The sequence below is a fragment of the Oryzias latipes genome, chromosome 11 (genome assembly GCF_053564925.1).
Source record: "Oryzias latipes strain Hd-rR chromosome 11, Olatipes_Hd-rR_3.1".
Lineage (NCBI taxonomy): Eukaryota > Metazoa > Chordata > Actinopteri > Beloniformes > Adrianichthyidae > Oryzias > Oryzias latipes.
This window is the reverse complement of record NC_136247.1, coordinates 3,558,497-3,580,881: the sequence shown is the minus strand read 5'-3', so window position 1 is coordinate 3,580,881 and position 22,385 is coordinate 3,558,497. Positions and strand designations below refer to the sequence as shown.

Genomic DNA, 22,385 nt, shown 5'->3' with positions numbered 1-22,385 from the left:
CCCTCATCTCCACCCCTCCCCTCAGATCTCCGTCTCCGGCTCTACCAGCTCCGTTCTGACCTCCACTAATCCACTCTTCAAATCATTGACAGTCATATTAATCACAGTCCTACAAAATGTTCATAAATAAAATACATCAAGGCCAGAAGAGCCGCATGGTAAAAGATAATCTGCATTTCTTTTACTTTTCAACTCCCCTACATTTATTTTTTAAATGACCAAAACAGCATGGGAGCATGGGCTAGCAAAATATATTATCTCATTAAACACTTTTGTGAGAAATTTATTTCAACTTAATTTAAATGTTTTCTGCAATCTTACCTGCAAATCCAAATAATGTTTTCTATATTAAACAATAGCGACATCTTGTGGTTATTTGAGCGCATTGCAGACGCTTGATCGTCAGTCTAGATCGGGTGTCAAACTCAAAGTCCGAGGGCCAAATGTGGTCCCCCATGTCATTTTATGTAGCCCCCGAGAGCATAAAAGCTTTTTTTAAAATAAATTTTTTTCTCTATTTGATTACATATTATTTATGTGTAGCTGCTGTTGTAATTATTCATTGTTTGCAGATCTGTATGCAGACAAATTGTTGTCATCAAACCATCAGTTGGATTCAAGGCTGTGTGCAGCATTTTTTTGTAAAATGTTACACGTGTAATACATGTTCTTTCTTGCTCAGTTTTATGTTATTTTTCTTTATACACTTGGACAGTTTGATCCTTCATTAATGGAGTTATGTGGGTTTTAACAAGCGTACAAAGTTTAAAAGGATTTATGCTAAAGTAACAAGCAAACATATGTTTTATATGCAACTGTAAGCACTATGCTGATGTGGCCCTCAGTGAAAATGAGTTTGACACCCCTGATTTAGAGGATTTTTCAGCAAATTACTTCTGTCATGTTTCTTTATCTGATAAAAACAAGAGCGAACAAGTGACCCGACATGAGAGTCAAGGAATAAAACCGGGTCTAGAGTCACCCCGAGGTTCCTGACAGACGGCTTGATGGAGAAGGCAAGAGGACTGAACCACTGGACTATCTGGGGAGGCAACTGTCATCAGCACAGACTAGAACCTCAGTTTTAGCTTCATAGTTGGAGAAAGTTGTTCATTCAACTCTTGACCGAATCCAGACACCAGCATAAAATCTGTAATTTTTGTAAAACTGTACTCTTGATTTCTCCCAACTCTGGCCCTTACCAACAGCTCTCTCTGGTGGACAGAAGTCATAAGGCACATGCACTTTTGTCTGCTTAAAGTACAAGTTTGGATGTAAGAAGGAAAAATTTGAACCAGCTTAGACAAAAAACCTTATTTTCCATCGATACACAAAAACAGTTTTTGCACATTTGTCAAAAACTACCAGAGTGCAGAAAGTTTCTTTCTCCCTGAAGTTTCCATTCTTCAGTCTGAGGCCTGGAGAGACACTTTCTGTTTGTTCTCCAGAGATCCCTGATGTCCTGATCATCAGTCGGTGTGGTTAGAGAAGCAGACTTGTGAACTTTGAGGCCTGAACTTTTCTCCTGGTCTACAGAAAAAGCGCTGAGATGCATCTCCATCCAGAATCTGCTTTGGCTCTCAGCTCCAAGAGCAAAGGGTCGTGTTGTCACACGCTGACATCAACCTGGACTGTTGTCTTATCTAAACAGGAACGCATCTTCAGTGGAGAAAACAGGAGCAAAGGTCAAAGACTAAAGAACACAGTTCAAATGTTTTTTCAGAACATCATGTTTGGGGTTAAATGTGTCATTTTAATGGCATCGTTTATGGAGTCAGAAGTTCCTCCTGGACCTGGATTGTGTAACAGCAAATTTACAGCAAGTGACAGGAGACAAAGTCCAGCAAAGCTGCTGAGTATTTGACTAATTTCTTCAAGTTGGCAGCTATTCCTGCAACCTTTGAACAGCCCGTCACAGGAAATGCCTTTTTCTTCATTTTGTGATGATTTGTATCTTTCTGTCTTAATTTAACTTCCATCTCTGTTACAGAAATTTAACATGACAGGCCGTTCCACTCGTCTCTAACTTGAACTTTGATATTACACACAGTTTTGCTCTTAAGGTAAAGAAATCAATGTTTTTTAATAGATTTTAACTATATTTATGTTCAGGTGCTGATATCAGGTTTTACATGTTTTACTAGGATTTGTCCGATCAAAGGTGAAGATGAGGTTTATGGAAAATGTTTGTTTTTTGAAAGACACCATCAGAAAGGATGCTTTCCAACAACAGGAAGTCCCAGCAGCTCCTCATGCAGACTTCCTGTCATGGTGAACATCTCAAACATCTCCTTTAGGAGGGATAAAAATGCAGGGAATCTTATTTAGCTGTAAAAAAACATAATATGTAGAAATGGACTGAATGATTATCTCCTTCATGCTGTAAAGCCTCAGGAAGAAACTCTATAAAACCCTGATGTGTCATCGCACTATGCAGGCCTTTCTGTCAAACATTCACCCCCACAGGAGTGAGTCAGTGCTGCCAGGTAAAGTTGATTTGGCAGATTTATGGCTCCAGATACCTTTATGTGCTTCAGATTAAAAGCTTTGTTTGTTTTGATGACTTTTATTTGTTTAAATCTGAATTTAATGATTTAAAAACAGCAGCTTTATTTAAGTTCACACAAAGCTTTTACAGTTTTTCTCAGTCGCTTTGGTGCATTTTTGCACAACCGTTACTGCAACCTCCACAACCTTCAGTCATTAGGATGCAACCATGTGGCTGTTTCATGTTCATCTCTTGAAATAGCAAAGGCTTTTGGACACGAAGCAGTAGATGAAATACAAGTCTCTGCACAATGCTCTCTTTGGACTTGCTAATAATCATTATTAATTTGTTATTATCAGAGTTGTCAAAACTGATTAAACTGTGTTCCCCGCGTATTTGCATTTCACATGTTTGCAGATTTCTTTGTCACGTGACTCAGAAACTCAGTTCAAGATGTCGATATCAGACTTTTGTGTCCCAATTAGGTGCTGTGGGGGAGGAGGGGAGCGGAGATGAAGACCACGTCAGCCCGTCGGCTTCCTGCTAAAGGGGATTTCACAGATATTTCCACCGGTCCTTGAATCACTATAAGTTCATGACCCTGCATGGTGAAATGAGCGGCCGCAAAATATCCTGACACGCTGAAGAAGATAATCGCGGAGGATAAATATCATCTGGATGAAGGAGTGATGGATGAAACCGGCCTCTTCTGGAAGAAGATGCCCTCTATCACTTTACTGATGAAGGAGGAAACACGGACTCCTGGTTTTAAGGCACCAAGTGACAGAGCGACACTCCTAATGTGTGTTATAAAGTACACTATGATACAGTCTATGATAGAATGAACAGAAAAAACTATTAATGTTGGGCAATATCCTAAAGTTCATTAATAAATGTTTTTCAAAGCATCCGCAATTTTTCAGAAGGGTTTTTGATGAGTTATTGATGATGGGATGCCGTTTTTGGAGGACAGAGGCCTCTGTTTTGACCCACTCCACCAATGTTAACTGCACCCCCTTGGCATATGAACACACCAGGAGGGTGGTGGTCACGCTGGACCCTGCCATGACCTCGGCCGGCGCCTGGTGCGAGGGCGGCTGGGAGGATCCTGTACTTCAGATCCGGCGACTCACTTTCCGTGTGGTGGGGGAGTTCATAACATCTTAGTTGGGAGCCCGTGTTACCGGGGGGGGGGGTTTGCAAACTTTTCCATTGGGACATGACCTGCTAACCTTTTCCACGTAGACTCACAATTTACTACTGTAGCTCAGATTTTTGTGACACAGTAGTGTAATACTAAAGAAAATAGTAATACATTGCATTATTGTAAGTCTTTGGTATGTTTACATTTGTTTGTTTTCCTGCACATTCAAAAAGGATTGCAAGACAAACTAAAGAGGTAGAATAAGAATGATGCATTCTCCCCGTTTGACTGCAGCCAAAGTCTTTGTTCAGTGTCTTGATTTGGACTGAATTGTAGTTTTCCAAATGTCCTCCATGGCTGTCTTCATTCGACATGACATTGGGAATCACTTCCCGAGAAATCTGTCCCAATAGAAACATGTTCAAACCTTTGGACTTGGTTTTCCAAAGATGCTGGACTTGACATGACACTGACACTGTCACTGACATACATACTTGCTTTTGAAGATGATCCATTTTGATTAAGTGATTTGCTTTAGAAGCATGAACTACACATTTTGAGCTGCTGACTTGCTTTTGTCTGATTGACTTTCCATTTTGATAGTGAATCTCTTGTCGGTCAGCTGCCATGTTTTGCAGTTTGCACTGATTGTTTTTAGGAAAGCCTTCAGCAGTGGCGTAAACTGTAATACTGCAGTAAGAACTGCATCAAAGCCACTGAGAAAAAATGAACCAGTTCTTTATTATAAAAAATGTTAAACATCATTTTAAAGTTTTTTGGGTTTAGGAATTTAAAAAAAAAGTTTCCACAAACTAAAAAGGCTAAAAAGGAAATAGGAAAAGGTTGATGTAAAACAGGAGTGAATGGTGAAGGACACATCAACGTAGAGCTGACACTGGGTGTCTGTAACACTGACGCAGAACCAGATGAATGCAAAGCGACGGTTCTTTAGAGGAGAAGATGTGAGGATTTGTGGTTGGATGAGGATCCAAACGCTGGAGATGAACCTGTGGTAAAAACCTTTGATAAATAACAAAAATCAGAAACCCGAAAACCCAAAAGAAAACAGGAGAAACAAGAAACCTGACGTTTAAAATGTACCATTTCTGTTCAGGTCAGAGGGAAACAGATATGTCCAGGAGATAAAAAGTGAAGATAACATTTGTAAATATTTCATTTAATAACAGTTTTTTTTAAATCATTTCTGTTCTCAATAAAAATGTTTCTAAGTTATAAGTTCTGAAATGTGTTTTTTTGTTGCGAACTGTGAAGAGCTGGTGTTTATCATTGTTCTTCATCATCAGTGATGAGCTGAGAAGGTTATTTCTGTTCCTCTTCCTCATCAGGATTTATCTGCTTTACTTTGAGCTTTAAGAAGTGAATCAGAGAAGAAGTGAACTTTTATGAAACCAGACCCAATCATCAAGGAAAATGACAAAAGTTCTACTTTTCTTCAGAACATTATGTAAAGTTTAATGAGAAAAAAATTTATGATATGAAAAAAGGATATGATATTGGTGACTAACTCAAGCTAGAAGTGGGCGGAGCCTGTTATATAAGACAAAGCATTCGGTAAATCCTTACGACCCGTCTAAATATTTATCAATTCTCCTCTGAATCAGCAAGTGTTTTTATGGCCTGGAGGCAGAACACTTGAGTCATTGTGACTCTGACTCCAAGCTTCGTGCGCTCCAAATGAATGAACCATAAACGACGTTATTAGCCTGTTTGTTGTTGTTCCACCAGCAGCTGCCTGATCTGGAGACAGGAGGAGAATGGCGGAGGTTCTGTCTGAAAACCAAAATAAAGACTGTAAAAAATGAACGTGGTGAAAGCAGAACGGACCGCTTCCTTCCTTTATAACCTGGGTTTATCATCTGTCCCTTTGAGGTAAAGTCTTTAATATTTAGAAAAGTGCTCATTTCTCATATCCCCAACCTACCCCCTTCCTCATATAACCTCATATTAGGGTGAAGGGGTGGTGGGTTCAGCCTGCGATGCGCCTTGGGGGGGGCTAATTCAATTCAATTCAATTCAATTCAATTTTATTTGTACAGCCCAAAATCACAACAACAGTCGTCTCTATGGGCTTCGAAGTAAAACATGAAATCAAAAGGATCACGAATACAAAGAGTTCAATAGAAAAATACTAAAATGAACTAACAAACTGACTAAGCTATACTGGCATCCCTGCCCTTAGACCCCCCTTCGCGGTAAGGAAAAACTCCCAAAAAAACCGGATTCCGGAAAAAACGAAGAAACCTCAGGGGTGCCCACATGAAGGAGGGATCCTCCCCCAGAACGGACAGGCGATTTACCAGAAATCTTAGAGAAGAATTAACTTATCTAAATCTACAACTACATATATAAAAGTCCAGCAGACGAGCTTCATCCAGCCGTGGTTATCGGGACAGTCAAAGGCGCGAGTCGAGCCGGAGACAGGAACCACAGCCAGGTGTAGGAGCAGGAGCAGAGACGAGGTAAACGGTCAGGTACAGAGCAGAGACGAGCCAGAGATGAGCCAGAGGCAGGATCCACAGCCAGGTGTAGGAGCAGGAGCAAAGGCGAGGTAAACGGTCAGGAACTGGAGCACGGATGAGTCAACTGGAGTCTGGAAGCACTCCCACTCCCCAGGAGGGGAGAGGAAAAGAGGGACAATACATGAATCGCACTGCACCAAACAGAGGCATGGAGAACTAAATGATAAATTATGATCAAGAATAGAGGAGAGGAAGGGTAGAAGTAAAAAAGGAAAGAGGACAGAACCCCAGAGCACCATAGTTACCCCAGCTTCAACTTCTAGCAGCCTTTTAAAAGAAATAGTTATTATTAAGTTTAATTTAAACAAATTAACATTAAGTTAAATAATCTCTGAATACTAACTAGTCTGACAATAAGCCTGTCCAAAGAGGAATGTTTTCAGTCTAGCTTTGAATGTAGAAACTGAGTCGGCCTCTCTTATATGAGCTGGGAGTTTATTCCATAAGACAGGGGCTTGGTGGCTAAACGCTCTACCTCCAACCGTACTTTTACTAATTCTAGGAACCACAAGCAGTCCTGCATTTTGCGAGCGAAGTGTTCTGATTGGTTGGTAAGGGACTATGAGGTCCTTAATATAGGACGGGGCCATTCCATGTAAGGCCTTATAGGTTAACAGGAGGATCTTGAACTTAATTCTAGAATCAACTGGGATCCAGTGAAGTGAAACTAACACAGGAGTGATGTGATCTCTTCTGCTGGTTCCAGCTAACAATCTAGCAGCTGCGTTCTGAACAAGCTGGAGACTTCTTAAGGAACTCTTAGGACACGCTGCTAACAAGGAGTTACAGTAATCCAGCCTCGACGTAACAAATGCATGGATGAGTTTTTCAGCATCACTCTTAGAAAGTATATTTCTGATCTTAGCAATATTCCGCAGGTGAAAAAAGGCAGTTCTACATGCCTGAGATATGTGAGCCTTAAATGATAAATCCTGGTCAAATAAAACCCCAAGGTTTCTAACTGTGGAATTGGGGGCTATACTTATACCATCCAGGGAGACTATCTGAGCAGACAGAGCATCTCTGAGGTTTTTAGGACCAAGTATAATGACCTCAGTTTTTTCTGGGTTCAAGAGGAGGTAATTAATTGTCATCCAGGTCTTGATGTCACTGATGCAGGCGTTCAGTTTCTCTATCTGGTCATTCTGGTCAGGCTTCATGGATAAATACAACTGCGTATCGTCGGCATAACAATGAAAATTAATGCTGTGTTTCCTGATTATGTTTCCTAGGGGTAACATATAAAGCGTAAACAGGATCGGTCCCAAGACTGAGCCCTGTGGGACTCCATAGTTGACTCGAGTGCACTGAGGGGAATGGCCATTTACATTAACGAACTGATACCTATCAGACAGATAGGATTTAAACCACTGGAGAGCAGATCCTCTGATCCCTATGTCCTGCTCTAATCTATGGAGTAAAATACCGTGGTCGATAGTGTCAAAGGCTGCACTGAGGTCCAACAGGACCAGAATAGAAAGTAGTCCCTTTTCTGAGGCCAATAACAAGTCATTAGAGACTCTAACTAGTGCAGTTTCCGTACTGTGGTGAGGTCTAAACCCCGACTGAAAGTCTTCAAAGTGGCTATTGTCCTGTAGGTGGCAGTAAAGCTGCTTAACTACAACTCTTTCTAGGATTTTAGAAATAAAGGGCAGGTTTGATATCGGTCTATAGTTGGCCAAGATGCTAGGATCCAAACTGGGCTTTTTCAGAAGAGGTTTAACAACGGCATATTTAAAAGACTGTGGCACGTAACCCGTTTCCAGAGAGGCATTTATCATTGTTAATATGGGATCATTAATTAGGGGAAAAGTTTCTTTAAAAAGTCTAGTGGGAATTGGGTCTAACAGACACGTTGAGGATTTGGAGGACGTAATAATTGATGTTATTTCCGCTTGATCCACAGCAGTAAAGCAGTCTAATGTTACAGAGGTTTCTATGGATGCCTCCATTTCTACCGCTTCAGCCTGTTCTGGGCTGATAGTAGGAATAACTTGATTTAACTTATGTCTAATATTTGAGATTTTACTATCGAAAAATGTAAGAAAATCATCAGAGCTGAAAGAAACAGGAACATGTGGTTCTACTGAGCTCTGACTGCGAGTTAATTTAGCTATAGTGCTAAAAAGAAATCTTGGATTGTTTCCATTCTCTGATATTAAGGTTGAATAGTACTGGCTTCTAGCTCTACGCAGAGCTTTTTTATAATTTAATAGGCTATGTTTCCAGATATCCAGAGACTGCTCTGAACCGGAGCGGCGCCATTCTCTTTCCAACTTACGGGTTTCTCGTTTAAGAGAACGAGTTTCAGCGTTAAACCACGGTGCTACTCGGTTTTATCTAACGAACTTAGGTTTCAGGGGGGCAACAACATCGAGTGTACTCCTGAGGGCTTGTAAGGCATCATTAACAAAGTGGTCATTTATACTAGGACTGATGCTATGGGAGCTGGTCTCAGAGTATTTTCTCAGAATATCACTAAGTACTGGCTGAACTGTGTGTTTAAACTCAGACACAGAACGGTCAGTTAAGATTCTTCTAAGCTGTTTCTTATTCACTGGGGCAGAAGGATGTTCCAGTGTAGACTGGAAGGTAATCAGAAAGTGATCAGAAATGATGGGGTTAAGAGGAAGGACACTCAGCTGGCTGATCTCTATCCCATGGGTTAGAACAAGGTCCAGGGTGTGCTTATGACAGTGAGTGGGTTCATTCACACTTTGGGTGAAACCAACATCATCTAATAAAGCTGCAAAAGCCTTTCCTAGGCAGTCACTGGGGTCATCAACATGAATATTAAAATCCCCTAATATTATAATTTGATCAGAATCTAAGACAATAGTCGATAGGAAGTCAGAAAACTCAGTTAAAAATTCTGAATATGGGCCGGGGGGGCGATAAATAATTATGAGTAAAACAGGTTTTCGAGTTTTCCTGTTTGGGTGACTTAAAGACAATATGATGCTTTCAAATGAATTATAAGCATTTTTAACTTTAGGGCTGAGAAGTAAGCTAGACTGTGATATTACTGCCAAACCACCTCCTTTCCCTGAAATCCTGGATTTCTGATAGTTAGCATAAGTGGGGGGGGTTGCTTCATTCAATCTAACATAGTCATCCTGATGGAGCCAAGTTTCTGTTAAGGCTAAAAGACTAAGATTGTTATCAGTAATTAACTCGTTGACTAAGAGGGACTTGGAGGAAATGGATCGAATGTTTAATAAACCGCATTTAATGACATCATAATTCTGCTTGTGAGAACTGCTGTCTGTCACTGTAAGGTTTCTATGACGCGCTCCTTTCATTTGTCTTTCAGCACATAAGCTAAAGCTAGGACCTGCTTGACTTTCCCTGCATGGGTTTTGCACCGGCACTAACCCTAAGGGAGGCTCAGAGGAGCGTTTTACACTGCTGCTCTGCGCCCGGGTCTCGTCTCTGGATTGTCAGGTTAACAGACTAAGGCTAGCAGAAATGTTTCTAGAAAGAAGAGCGGCACCGTCCCGAGTGGGATGGACGCCGTCTCTCCGCATGAGACCGGGCTTCCCCCAAAACGCGCTCCAGTTATCCACAAAACCAACGCCGTTTTCTGGGCACCATCTAGAAAGCCAGCGGTTAAATGATGAAAAGCGGCTGTACATTTCATCATTGACTAAGTTCGGCAGGGGACCAGAGAAAATTACAGTGTCGGACATCGTCTTAGCCAGTTTACACACCGAAGTTACGTTTAACTTAACCACCTCTGACTGTCTCCGTCGGGCATCATTACCGCCTGCGTGAATCACGACTCGACGGAACCTGGACTTACTCTGAGCTAACATCCTAAGGTTCCCCTCGATGTCACCAACTCTGGCCCCCGGATAACACCTGACAGTAGCCGCTGGGAGCTCCACGTTTCTAACTTCAGAAGAGCCTATAACCAGAGTTGAGTGTTCAGCGGGTGTGTCGCTGAGGGGGGAGAACCTATTACTAACGTGGAGTCTCGGGTGCTCTAAGTTTTTGCGTTTAGCACTATTATGTTTCCTCCCAACCGGTACAAACCCCTGACTGTCTCCCGGCTGTTGGGAGGGCGCTGGGGTGCTAACTAAGTTAGCCCTGGTAGCGCGGCCCGCGCTACGAGTAACGACCTGGCTAGCCGGCTTAGCTTCCACTGTGCGGAGCCGCGCTTCTAACTGCTCCAGCCTGGCCTCCAAGTCTAACACAAGACTACACTTAACACACCTACCGCTATCTTCACTAAAGTAGGCAGGATCATCACTAAACATATGGCACATGGGGCAGGAGAGAGGAGGAGAGGCGGAAGGAGTGGTGGTGGCCATACTAGGTTCTAAGCTAAGGCTAGCGGTGTTTAAGTAAAGAGAAGTGGTTTATTTAGCAAAATGAGAAAAGTGAACAGCAAGCGGTTTAACAGTGGTGAATTCGCTAATAAAAGGTACTAGATGTGAATATTAACCCAGATAACCCTTAGAGTAAGCAATAGTAGTAAGGCTAATGCCAAACAAGAGGACAGCAGTCACAGAGCTAGCACTGGGAATAGCACTGGGAATAGCTCACCCGGAAATGACGTCACAGGAAGTGAATATCTTCCATGGTCCCCCAGTGGCCCCCCTCCTATGGTTGCCGTATGGAGTGGGCCCCCCCTCTTTCGGTTTTATTTGCACCTTAGACATGTAGGGCCCTTGGTAGGGGGGGTGCTTGGTGCTTGGACATCACTGCAGGCAAGCAGCACATGTCCTCTTAGCACCCTACCTGCCAATTTTAACCGCACCTTAGACATTTAGGGCCCCTTGGTGGGGAGGGTGAGGGGACATCACTGTGAGTAATCAGGAGATGTCCCCACAGTGCCCTACCCGCCAATTTTAACTGCATCCCCCTTAGTACACACACCCCTTCCCCCTCAAAATATACACTCCAATATATAACACACACACATGCACACACACACCCTCACAAACACACATACACGCACACACACATTTTGCAAGGAAGGTGGGACCTAGGACCATCTGTCCCCTACCCCTTCCCTGGTGGGGGGTACGGGTCCCTTGGCGGCGGCTGCCGTGTCCCCTGGGTGCCGGTCTCCTGGGCCCGGCGGTGCTCTCTCCGCTCGGGGGGGGGGGGTTCACATTACACCTGAGCCGGGGGTGTCCGTGTCCCTGGGGGTGGGTTCTGGTCCTTGCCCCTGGGCGCTGGGCCCCGCCAAACTTCCAACAGTGGCCGAGCCTGGTCGGGCCATATTTATAACACCCCTTCTGGGCGGGGGGATGCCCGGAACTCTTGGGTGGTGATGGGGTGCTCGTCTAGGGCTGTGGGTGCCCTTCTCGGGTGGGGCCCTGCGTTGGGCTCTTCCGGTGCGGCAGGGGGGCTGCTCTCCTGGTTGGGCTGGGGCGCCGCTCTCTTTCCCCCGTGCTTCCCTGCTCTCTGGCTCTGGGGGCCTCGCAGCGGTCCTGCTGGTCCTGGCCTGGGTGGCGGATTTGGTTGCCCGGGGGGCGGTTGTCCCCTGCCTGCTGCCGTGTGGCGGTGGGGGGCTCCGGCTGCCGCTGCTGCTGCGGCGGGGGTCTGGGTGTGGGGGTGGCTGGGCGATCCTTCTCCTTCTTTTCACGTTCCACCATCCATTTTAGAAGAACATAAACACTCACCTGAGCACAGGTGTTAGCTCACCTTTGCACTAATAGTTTGCATGACTGAATGACTGAAATATTTCACACTAGTTGGTTTTAAGGCATAAGTATGCGTGTGAACACTATCTGTTTAGTGTACATGTTGACATGTGGACATTTTTGCAGCTAACAGGTGTGTTGATAACATTTGAGTGTGTGTGTGAACAGGCCCCGCCCTTTTTGTACTACATTTGAACCTTACCGTAATGATAAACAACCAGTAAACCTGTCTGCTCTATGCTGCTTCATGGTCTTATCCCCCCCCTCCTATTATCACCCTCCAACCCCCCCCCCCCCCCCCCCTCTCTCTAACATCCCTCACTCTTCTTCCCCTCTTTCCTTTTCCGTCCGGTCCAACACTAAAGATTTTCAGACATGATTGAAATGAATAAAGTTTGGCCTCAATTACAAAAGGGGTTTATTCAGACATACCTCTGGTTTGTCTGAAGATTAATAACCCCTCTTGTTAAAGTAAAATATGTCCAACACAAGAGGCCCTCAGCTCTCATCTGTCTGCCCAGCTGTTGGACAGGACAAGTTAAATAAATGAAGAAAAAAAATAGAAAAGTGCACATTTCTTTACAAATTTGGATGTAGAAACTGAACGTCCCCCGTGAAGGTAAAAGACAACAGGAGATCTGACTGATTTATTCCCACAGATCCACAGGTTGGGCTGACTCATGGTGATCTCTCATGTTCTCCACCTGACGGGACATTCAGCATTTCCCTATCAGCCTCAGGATCTCTGCAGTGACGACAGCCAGAACTATCAGCCGCACGAGCTCTTGATAATGAAGGCCATAAAGCAGGTTCTTCACTTTAGTTTGAAAAAAACGTTAGCGATCAGTCCTGGATTGTTAAGGATGAAGGTTAACTTGAGGGGGACGTTAACATACGGCCACTTCATTAGGCACACCTGCTTGTTAATGCAAATGTCTAATCAGCCAATCAGATGGCAATCAATGCATTATGCTTGAAGACATGGTCAAGACGATCTGCTGCAGTTCAAACTGAGCATCAGAATGGAGATGGGCTACAGCAGCAGAAAACCACACTGGGTGTCACTCCTGTCAGAACAGAAAACTGAGGCTACAATTCACATAGAATCACCAAAACTGGACAATAGAAGATTAGAAAAACCTTGTTTGGTCTAATGATTCTCTGAGGGTAAAAAAGGAGGCCAACCTAGTACTAACAAGTTGGACCTAATAAAGTGTAAATTGTTTCTTCAAACATAGAGTTTCTTAGAGTTAAAAAACTGAGATGTGTTAATTCAGGGTCTTCGATGATAATTTCAGATTAACAGATTTTTTATAATAATCCAGCTGCATAACTAGTCACTATATGCTCAGCAATTTTGCAAACTTCCACCTAAGCTTCACCTAACTCCTGACAGATTTTCCCTGCAAATTCGTTCATCCAGCTACAGCTTCAGAGTTGCTGAAACCACCAGAACTGGCATTTTGATGGAGGACTATGAACTGTGAAAGTCTCCGTTTCAGTGCTTTGAGGGTTCAGTGAGTGTTCACTGGGCCTCAAAACCATCTTGAAATGATTAATTCTGCCTCCAAAGAAACTGCAGGAAATCCAGCTGGAGGGGAGACTTCAGGTTTAGTCAAACACTAGAAGAAATCATGAGTTTGTGTGTATTCTGACCGATAACAACCATCGGTCACAGATTTTTGTGAAAGGTTACGACTAAACGTGGAGCTTTCTCCTGACGTTCAAAGGGCTTCCCTGCTGGTTTGATGGAGACGTCACAGCTTTTAACCCTTGTGTTATCCTAGGCACTTTAACGTTGGGAGTTGGGTCATCTAGACCCACTAGACAGTGCTCTGAACCTTTTTTCTTCAATGATTTGTGATCTTCACTGGTGTCCATGGATTACATGAAATCTTTCCACCTTCATCCACCTTTGTCATGGTAGGGAGAACACGTCAATGTAAGGGGGGGGTCATCTAGGATAGCACAAGGGATAAAGCTCTCTTTTTTAACAATGAATGTTGGGATTCTGCCTCAGAACTCTAAAACCCAACATGATGTTAGCGTGAGCTTTGTTTGGATCTGCTCCACAGGAATGTTGAGCGTCACAACTGCAAAAGACAATAAAAGTCCCAACGTGCTGAGATTATTTACAGCTGATTGAAAGGGCGTTGACTTCTAACCACACAGGTATTATCAACCAAACCACTTCTTATCTTTTTAACCATTCACTTATTTCACACAAACATCAGAGTTTCAGTTTCTGCTCCAAAGGTGGATTTGTTTGTGTTTCTTTGATAAAACGTGAAAAAACTCTTTTTTCAAAGCAAAGTTTCATACAAACTGAAACTTTTTTTAAATATTCAACAACGACACAGTATTTATTAATGCAAAATTGATTTTTTTATTCTTCACTGTAACAACTAATATATTTTATATGTATTTTACTTTGGCAGTACTTCACCCATGTTTGTAATATAAAGTAGGAAAACATTTACTAATAAATGTGAGAAAAAAATGTAGGTTTAATTGACGCAAATACATTTGATTGCTGTTTTTTAATGTGTTTTTTAAAGACAGCAGGCGACAGCACCTCCTCAGAGGGAGAACCATTATCAAGGAGGTTGTGCCTTTACCACTCCAAGCTGCTGACTCTGCAGCATAGCCAGGGACCAATGAGATGCCGATAGCAGCAGCGGAGGGGCCACAGGTCGCAGTGACAATCCCACAGTCCCTCCCCAGCAAGCACAGACCAGGTAGAGGACTCAGAGAGGAAGGGAGGCCTCTGAGAGCTGCTGCCCCTGTCTGCAACGAAGAAGAAGGACCAGCTGCACATCTGCAGAACCAAACCATCAAACTTTCAGAGCAAAACTTGGAGCCACCATGAAGCTAAAGCTCCCAAACCCCGGGCTGGATGACCGAATTCCCAGCCACAAAGACTTGGAGAGGATGGAGAAGGAGGAGGCTGGGGACAGACCCAAGTGGGACAACAAGGTCCAGTATCTCCTGACCTGCGTGGGCTTCTGCGTGGGGCTGGGAAACGTCTGGAGGTTCCCCTACCTGTGTCAGAGCCATGGAGGAGGTGAGCAGGGATAGATGAAGGAGATGACTACCAAAAGAACATAAATGAAGAAAAATCATAATTTCTTGACCTGAAATGTTCTCTTTTTGCAAAAAAAAAATATGTTAAAGGCTTCAAGGAAACCGTGACATCATGATTGTGGTCATAATATTTCCTGCTATAAATAGGAAAACTCATTAATGCCGTAAGAGTGGAGTGAGAAGATAAGAGGCCATTCATCAACATGGAAAATATCTGCAGTGATCAGAGATTTTATGGGCACGCAGATTATTGAAGGAGTAGCGGTCATATGTTATGACGCCAGATTCATGTAAAAAAAATGTTGCTGTTTATTTTCCAGTTCCATCTTCTTAAACCAAACTGAAGAAAGAAAAAAAAAGCAAAGTGTGCAGCTCCTCTGTGAAACTGTTACGCTGCAACATGGTTCTGTTTAGTGTATTTTCAACCAAAATGTGAGGATTCTGTGTTGTTTTTGGCATGACAACAAAGCAGAGTGTGTACTTTCATACAATTCCATCTTTAACCCTCACAGCATCTGGAAATCTTCTGATTTCAGACTCAGGTTTGTTAGAGAAAAAAAAAGAAAAAAACATTACTTTTCAGAAGCAAGTTTCTAACAATGGAATATGAATATTAATGCTTGAAAGAAAATTATTTTAACCTTATAGGACCCAAAGCTAATAAGTGACCTAACATATGTAGGGCTCCAGTGAAGCAGAATGTGATGTCAACACATGAGGATGCCAGGTCTGAAGAGGTTAAAAACATCTATTTTAATGTGTTTACTTTAACTTTTCAGAGTGAGAATCAACTCATTGTTTCAAGATGAAAGTCAAAAGTCAACTTTTGATCGCATCATGTCAAACATTCTGTCACTAACCCTTTTGCTGACTCGGCACAAACATGAATGTGGTTTTTCCAGGGGCGTTCATGATCCCGTTCCTCATCCTGCTGGTTCTGGAGGGCATTCCGCTGCTGCACTTGGAGTTTGCCATTGGTCAGCGTCTGAGGAAAGGCAGCGTGGGGGTATGGAGGTCCATAAACCCCTACCTGACCGGAGTCGGTGGGTGAAATAAAAAGAATGTACATTAAGCTACCATGATGGTCCACGAAGTTTGATGTTCAAGGATGGTTTCATATTTGCCATAGTTGTATAAAAAAGTTTACTCTGTAGATCAAGTTCCAGGAAATGATCGTGGTTCAGATGCTGGTTTCTCTGCCTTAAAAATGTTTGGGTACTCTTTGGATCCACCTTAAATCCTCTGTTCAAGATGACATCCAGCCAAACGCCACGCTGAACTAAACCGCTGATCTTTACAGGAATTGCCTCTCTGCTTGTGTCCTTTCTGGTGGGTTTGTACTACAACACCATCATGGCCTGGATCATGTGGTATCTCTTCAACTCCTTCCAAAATCCTCTGCCATGGAGCCAGTGTCCGCTCAACGCAAACAGAACAGGTACGTTGCCAGGTCTAGATCTTTTTGGATGGGTTTGTGGTTCTTTTACGGACTTACAAATGACGGCGTAGTCATGAGGTCAAGAGCAGAAAGTTTCTTTAAGCAGCACAGAAGCAGATTTTTATTTTTTTTGGGCTGGAATTTGAGTTTAAAAGGATATCATTTCACTGTTCTTCTGTCTGCGAAGAGTCAAGGCCAAAACCAACACAATGTCCAACAATCTACCACATGAACAACAAGGAAGAACATTCCTGCAGGTTTTTACACCGGATGCCCTTCCTGATACAACCCAGGCTGGGGACTGGCACAGGGAGACCAGACTTAGACCCCCTTGTGGCCACCTTGGTTAGTCAGCAGCGTGAAGAGTCTTGCCGAAGGACCCACAATGGATGAAGCTCATTGTAACCCCTCGGAATTAAACCCTGATTTAAAACCCAGATATCATAAATTCACATTATAAAAAAAATGAAATGGAACAAGGATACCACAAGGGATTTTTTTCTAAATGATTGTCATTTTAGACTTAAACTGTTGCTGTCATTGCAGGGTTGTTGGAGGAGTGTGAGCGTAGCTCCACTGTTGACTACTTCTGGTACAGAGAGACTCTGAACACCTCCACAGCCATTGAGGAGGCTGGAGGCCTGCAGTGGTGGATGGTTCTGTCCCTGGTGGCTGCCTGGACTCTACTCTACGTCTGCTGCATCCGCGGCATCGAGACAACTGGAAAGGTATGAAATCTCCAAAGCAGCTGGTGTCCCTCAAGTATACCTGCTGGTGTTAAGTATTCATCTCTGGATAATACGGTTCTCTCGTCTTTCTCAGGCTGTATACGTCACATCGACTCTGCCCTACGTGGTCCTCACCATCTTCCTCATCAGAGGACTGACTCTCAAAGGCTCTACAGATGGAATAAAGTACCTCTTCACGCCAGATGTAGGCACTGTTCTCACATAGATTTACCCAAAGCTGCAACTTTGTGTACAAAAAAGTGTGATAGGATTTTGATAACTAATGAATGTTTGTCGATATTTTGACTGTATGTAACCACAGCAACACATCACATCCATCTCCACCCATACTTTCAGATGCGTCTGTTTAAAGGGGCATAAGAAGCATTTTGTGACGTTCCGTAACCTCACTCTGTCTGTAGTGTTAATATTATCTAAAAGTGTGAGGCAGAAGGTTTTCAGAAATGTCAGGTTTTCTCCACAGCTCCACCTGTCTGAACACGCGGTGTCCTGAGGTGTGCAGAAACGTGAGATAACCATCACGAAAGACAAAAGATAGCGTATTTATCCATCCGCCATAAACCTTCAGCACAAGACCAATAAAAGCTGATAAAGAAAACGGCAACTCAGTGCACCTTAAGGATACACCATTATCCTACTTCACGTGTCATAAACAGCACCGGTATACACAGCAGGCAATAAAACCAACTGATGTGAAACACATTCATGCCATCTAACTTATCTAGCAGCAGCCATTTTCTTAATGCTTCTCTTCCAAACTGAGTCTGACTCAAGAAAATTCACCAAAAACTAGTGACTCATTCATCCCCATCAGCAAAGTCTACAGATGTTAAATATCATTTTTCTTTTATTCATGTTTTAGGTCAACGAGTTGATGAATCCAGCAACCTGGCTAGATGCTGGGGCTCAGGTTTTCTACTCCTTCTCCTTGGCTTTTGGAGGCCTCATCTCCTTTTCCAGCTATAACTCTGTCCAGTGAGTAAAATGTTGTGCATGAAGACAGTGAGCTCAATTCAAGGAGTCACACTTTACATCAAATGGAAATGTCCCTACAGCAACAACTGTGAAATGGACGCAGTTCTCATCTCCATCATCAATGGCTGCACCTCCGTCTACTCTGCAACCGTGATCTACTCCATCATTGGCTTCAGGGCTACGGAAAAGTTTGACGAGTGCACCGGAAAGTGAGTTTCGGATTTGACACAACACTTTACAGCCACGCATATTGACGACGGGTACAGCAGGCAGAGGCTAAACTGATGTTTGTACTTACCAGCAACATTCTGAAGCTGATGAACGCCTTTAACTACCCGGAGGACAACATCACAGAAAGCAACTACAACGAGGTTCTGACTCACCTCAACCAGACCAGTCCAGACATCATCCAAGGATTGAACCTGCAGACGTGTGACTTGCAGTTTTTCCTCAGCCAGGTCAGCTCATTTCTGTCAAAGTTGAAGAAAATACCTTCATGAGAAGGATTGTCTAAAACCTTTGCTTCCGCAGGGCGTTGAGGGCACAGGGTTGGCTTTTATCGTCTTCACAGAAGCCATCATCCGGATGCCAGTTTCGCCTCTTTGGGCAGTCCTCTTCTTCATCATGCTTTTTTGTCTCGGCCTATCAACCATGTTTGGCAACATCGAGGGAGTAGTGGCGCCTTTGCAGGAGCTCAGGGTGTTACCCAAGACTTGGCCTAAAGAAGTTTTTACTGGTAATTCTTCTTTATCTACTGACTAAAAATGAACAAGGTTTGTGACAGACTGGTGAACATTCAGAGTCTACCTTGCAGGAGCTGGGATAGGCTCCAACAACCCGTGACCCCGAAAGGAATTTACCCTTTAACACTGGAGCTTTAGCGCCATTCATTGTTTACATCAGGAGTGTCATACCCGGCCTACTGCGGGTTTTCCAGAAACTCCGCCTTATCTGCTGCTGATTACCTGGATCAGGTGTGTTTTGCAAGTAAGGAGCTTCAATAGCAGGTCGGTTGGAAAACGTGTAGGACACCGGCCCTCAAGTCCTGGATTTGGGGACCTCTGGTTCAAATCCTTTGACTACCGTAACTCTTTAACCGTTTACGCATTTAACGTATGTCCAGTGGATTCTGAAGCGCAGAAAAGTAGTCTTGTGCTGATATGCAACACTTTACAATAGTAACGTTGTTTACACAATTAGTGTAAAACAGATGACTGTCCTACGGAAAAGCGGTTTTGTGCAAACCGTAAATGAAAAGCCGCTTTTCTCCGTGTCAGAATCAGCTGAGTTAATCGCAGAAATGGTGGAAGACTTACGGTAGTTCTTACTTAGATGTCTCCAGCAACATCTCCGGTGTTAAAGGGTTAAGCAGGTTTAGAAAATGTCTGAAAGCATGAAGTGAAATATTTTGAGCCAGCTTGTAAATGTGACAACAAAGCCTCGCATGTGTTTTCTTACAGGCATAACCTGCTTTATCTCCCTTGGTCTTGGACTCATATTTGCCCTCCAATCAGGAAACTACTGGCTGGCTCTTTTTGATAACTTTGCAGGTTCCATTCCTCTGCTGGTCATAGCGCTTTGTGAGATGATTTCAGTCATCTACATCTACGGTGTGGACAGGTAAGCTGTTGAGACTTAAGTATACTCATGCTAGAAAGAAATATTTAGCCTGTGAAATAAAGTGGATAAGACAGTGGATGCTATACATCCTACTGAACACAGATCTATGTTACCCCAGTCAAACGTCTTTCTTTGACAGACGTCTGGCCAGTGAAAGACTCCCTGACTGGATAGTGGAGTTGATTAAAAACACAGACTTACTGATCATGAACGTGCCCTCGGTAAATAACAAAAAACTTTTAAACTCATATGTTGTTTCTGGCAGATATAAACTGCATCCACTGCTGCCCAGAATAAAAATCCTTTAAGAACAGAAAACAAACCGTCTTTCTTGACCAAAAATCCACTACTTTAACATTTTGATAAACCTGGAAGGTTGTAAGTTTATATCATAAGTAGCACCCTTGATATACTTTCATTTAATAATTAAATGCTCAGGAAAACTAACCGTTTGCTTCACTCATTACCTGCTGAGATTTCTTACATCAAAGGTTTAATGGGCTCCATAACTAAAGAACGATCCACTCAGAAACATTAAAATATGGACTCAAAACATGTTTTTATTACAAAATTATAACCCTAAAATGTTATATCTATCTCAAAAAACATAAAGGTCTTTTTTTAAAGTCATAGTTTGGCACAGAGGAAAAGCTCTCTTTTATTGGTTGTAAAACTTTTATGAAAACAAAGCTGATGTAAACTCAGATTGCATAAGTCAATTTTTTTAACCAAAAGTATATTTTGATCTACAAATATTACTGAGTTGGTTGCTGTTACATTACAAGTTAGTCCAGTAGTATTGTAAAAGTATTGTAAAACTTTTGGTGAAATTATCCTGAAAGCAGGAACCAAAGTGATCTTTAACCCGTTTAATGTTCTGTATCTGATAAAGTGACAAGGTTATTTTTTATGGGTGTTCCTAAGCACACTCAGACACATTATGCCTCTTCTTTCATTGCTTCCGAACAGGTTTAACAAGGACATTGAGTTTATGATCGGCCACAAACCAAATATTTTCTGGCAAGTGACGTGGAGGGTGGTTAGCCCCGTCATCATGATCTTCATCCTCATTTTCTACTTTGTTACGGAGGTCACAGAGGCTCCCACATATTTGGTGTGGGACCAGAAGTCGGTGAGTGCGCTCGCCGCAACATTTTTACTAAATATGCTCCCAATCAGGTGCAGATCATTCCCTGTTTTTCTCTGAAAATGGACTCAGCTGTCTTCTTACCGTTGTCCTCTCACCATGTAGGAGAACTTTCCTGCCCTGGAAGAGCGTGCTTATCCGTCCTGGATCTACGCCATCATCGTCATCCTGGCTGGCATCCCCTGTTTATGCATCCCCTTCTATGCCCTTTTCAAGTTAATACAAAATAAATGTTGTAAGAAGAAGAAGGATTACAGAGATGACACATTGGACACAATCACTTCCAAAATAAAAATGAATGAGCAAAAGTTTCAGACACAGCACAGCCTTTAGTATTTAACGTGAAGTGAATTTTGTTTGTTGCTATTTTTTCAGCTTTTAGTATTGGAAGAGGAAAAGCAGATCAAAAAAGTTCCAGATTTGATTAAAAAACCCCAGAACATTGTCATGAATAAACGTCCTGCATTGAAACAAATGAACAGATTGATTTTGTAACATCGTTTAACAAAAAGAAAAATTGTTGGAAATGCACAAACACAAAATAACTGACTGATTTTTGTACAGGAAGAACAATTTATGTTTTCTTTATGTATTTTTTAATAAAATGTATTTTAGCTTCATGTTTGTTGCTTACTGTTCAATATTGAAAACCTGAAACCTTGTGGGATAAATAAACTGTTTGTGATTTCCGGTTATGTCAGACAGTGCCACATTACTCTTCAGCCTCAGGTAAAACTGTCATTACTGTTTTGTTTGTCCGCATCGAAGAGGGAATGTTATGTCTAAACCAGAGAAACAATTGTTTTTACTATGTGTCACAAACATTATCTGTATATTGCCGTTTTTTTTTTTCAAATTAAAATTTCCTTAAAAAAAACCCTCTTTGTTGATCCACTTATTTTAACTGTGCAGAGCACCTTTGTAAGTGGATGGGGCAGTTAGCTGCTGCCACATTTGAGAGGTTTGCTGTTTGGTAGCAGTGAGCTAACATGCTAACTATTTAGAATGTTTTACTAACGTATTATGCTACGAGACTACGGATGAAAAAAACAGCCTTTGAGCTAATACTGGTGCATTGCAGCAATGCTTCTGCTGTCCTGATAAATAATAAATACATAAATAAATAAATATCAGTGGGCCTACAGAAAAAGATTAATTTATGAACATATTCCAAAATGACTAAATTAGCCGTAGGGAGATTATTAGATAAAAGAAAAAGTAGAAAAAGTAGTGATTCTCCTCTCCCCAAAGAACTTCAGTTGCGGATCCATTAACAAGTATTAAAAGAAAAAAAATGAATTTTGAATTTGTCAAATATTTAGCATCACTGTGTCTAACTTTAGTCTCATCTCTTCACAGAATCTAAACTCACAAAAAATGTTGTGATTTCTCAGAGATTGTCCATTTTTCTAATTACAGTATTTCTCCTACATCATAAATGTCCTTCATGCACCTCTTTTCATTGTAAACATTTCTGAGTTCATGTACTACATACATTTTAGATAGTATCCTATTTAAATAACAACCCAAAGTTGTGTCACTAAAA

The 22,385-nt window shown here is 42.3% G+C and overlaps 1 protein-coding gene across 2 annotated transcripts; it reads left to right on the top strand.

Moving 5' to 3' along the window:
* The first annotated feature begins 14,475 nt into the window (after positions 1-14,475).
* On the top strand, positions 14,476-21,532 carry LOC101171425 (sodium-dependent neutral amino acid transporter B(0)AT1). 2 transcript variants are annotated; one of them, XM_004074411.5, is made up of 12 exons: positions 14,476-14,890; positions 15,813-15,953; positions 16,211-16,348; positions 16,895-17,076; positions 17,171-17,281; positions 17,960-18,072; positions 18,153-18,281; positions 18,374-18,530; positions 18,604-18,808; positions 19,533-19,692; positions 20,662-20,824; positions 20,945-21,532. In XM_004074411.5, the coding sequence occupies exons 1-12, from the start codon at positions 14,692-14,694 to the stop codon at positions 21,170-21,172; spliced, it is 1,926 nt and encodes a 641-aa protein (XP_004074459.1). In that variant the 5' UTR covers positions 14,476-14,691; the 3' UTR covers positions 21,173-21,532. The 2 variants fall into 2 exon arrangements, with proteins under 2 accessions (XP_004074459.1, XP_078811409.1); XM_078955283.1 differs by lacking the exon at positions 14,476-14,890 and adding an exon at positions 15,353-15,452.
* Positions 21,533-22,385: the final 853 nt, after the last annotated feature.

Coding starts and splice junctions, on each gene's coding strand:
- LOC101171425 (XM_004074411.5), top strand. CDS start 14,692: ATGAAGCTAAAGCTCCCAAACCCCGGGCTGGATGACCGAATTCCCAGC. Junction 17,282..17,959: donor AGTACCTCTTCACGCCAGAT/GTAGGCACTGTT, acceptor TTCATGTTTTAG/GTCAACGAGTTGATGAATCC. Junction 18,282..18,373: donor TTTGACGAGTGCACCGGAAA/GTGAGTTTCGGA, acceptor TGTACTTACCAG/CAACATTCTGAAGCTGATGA.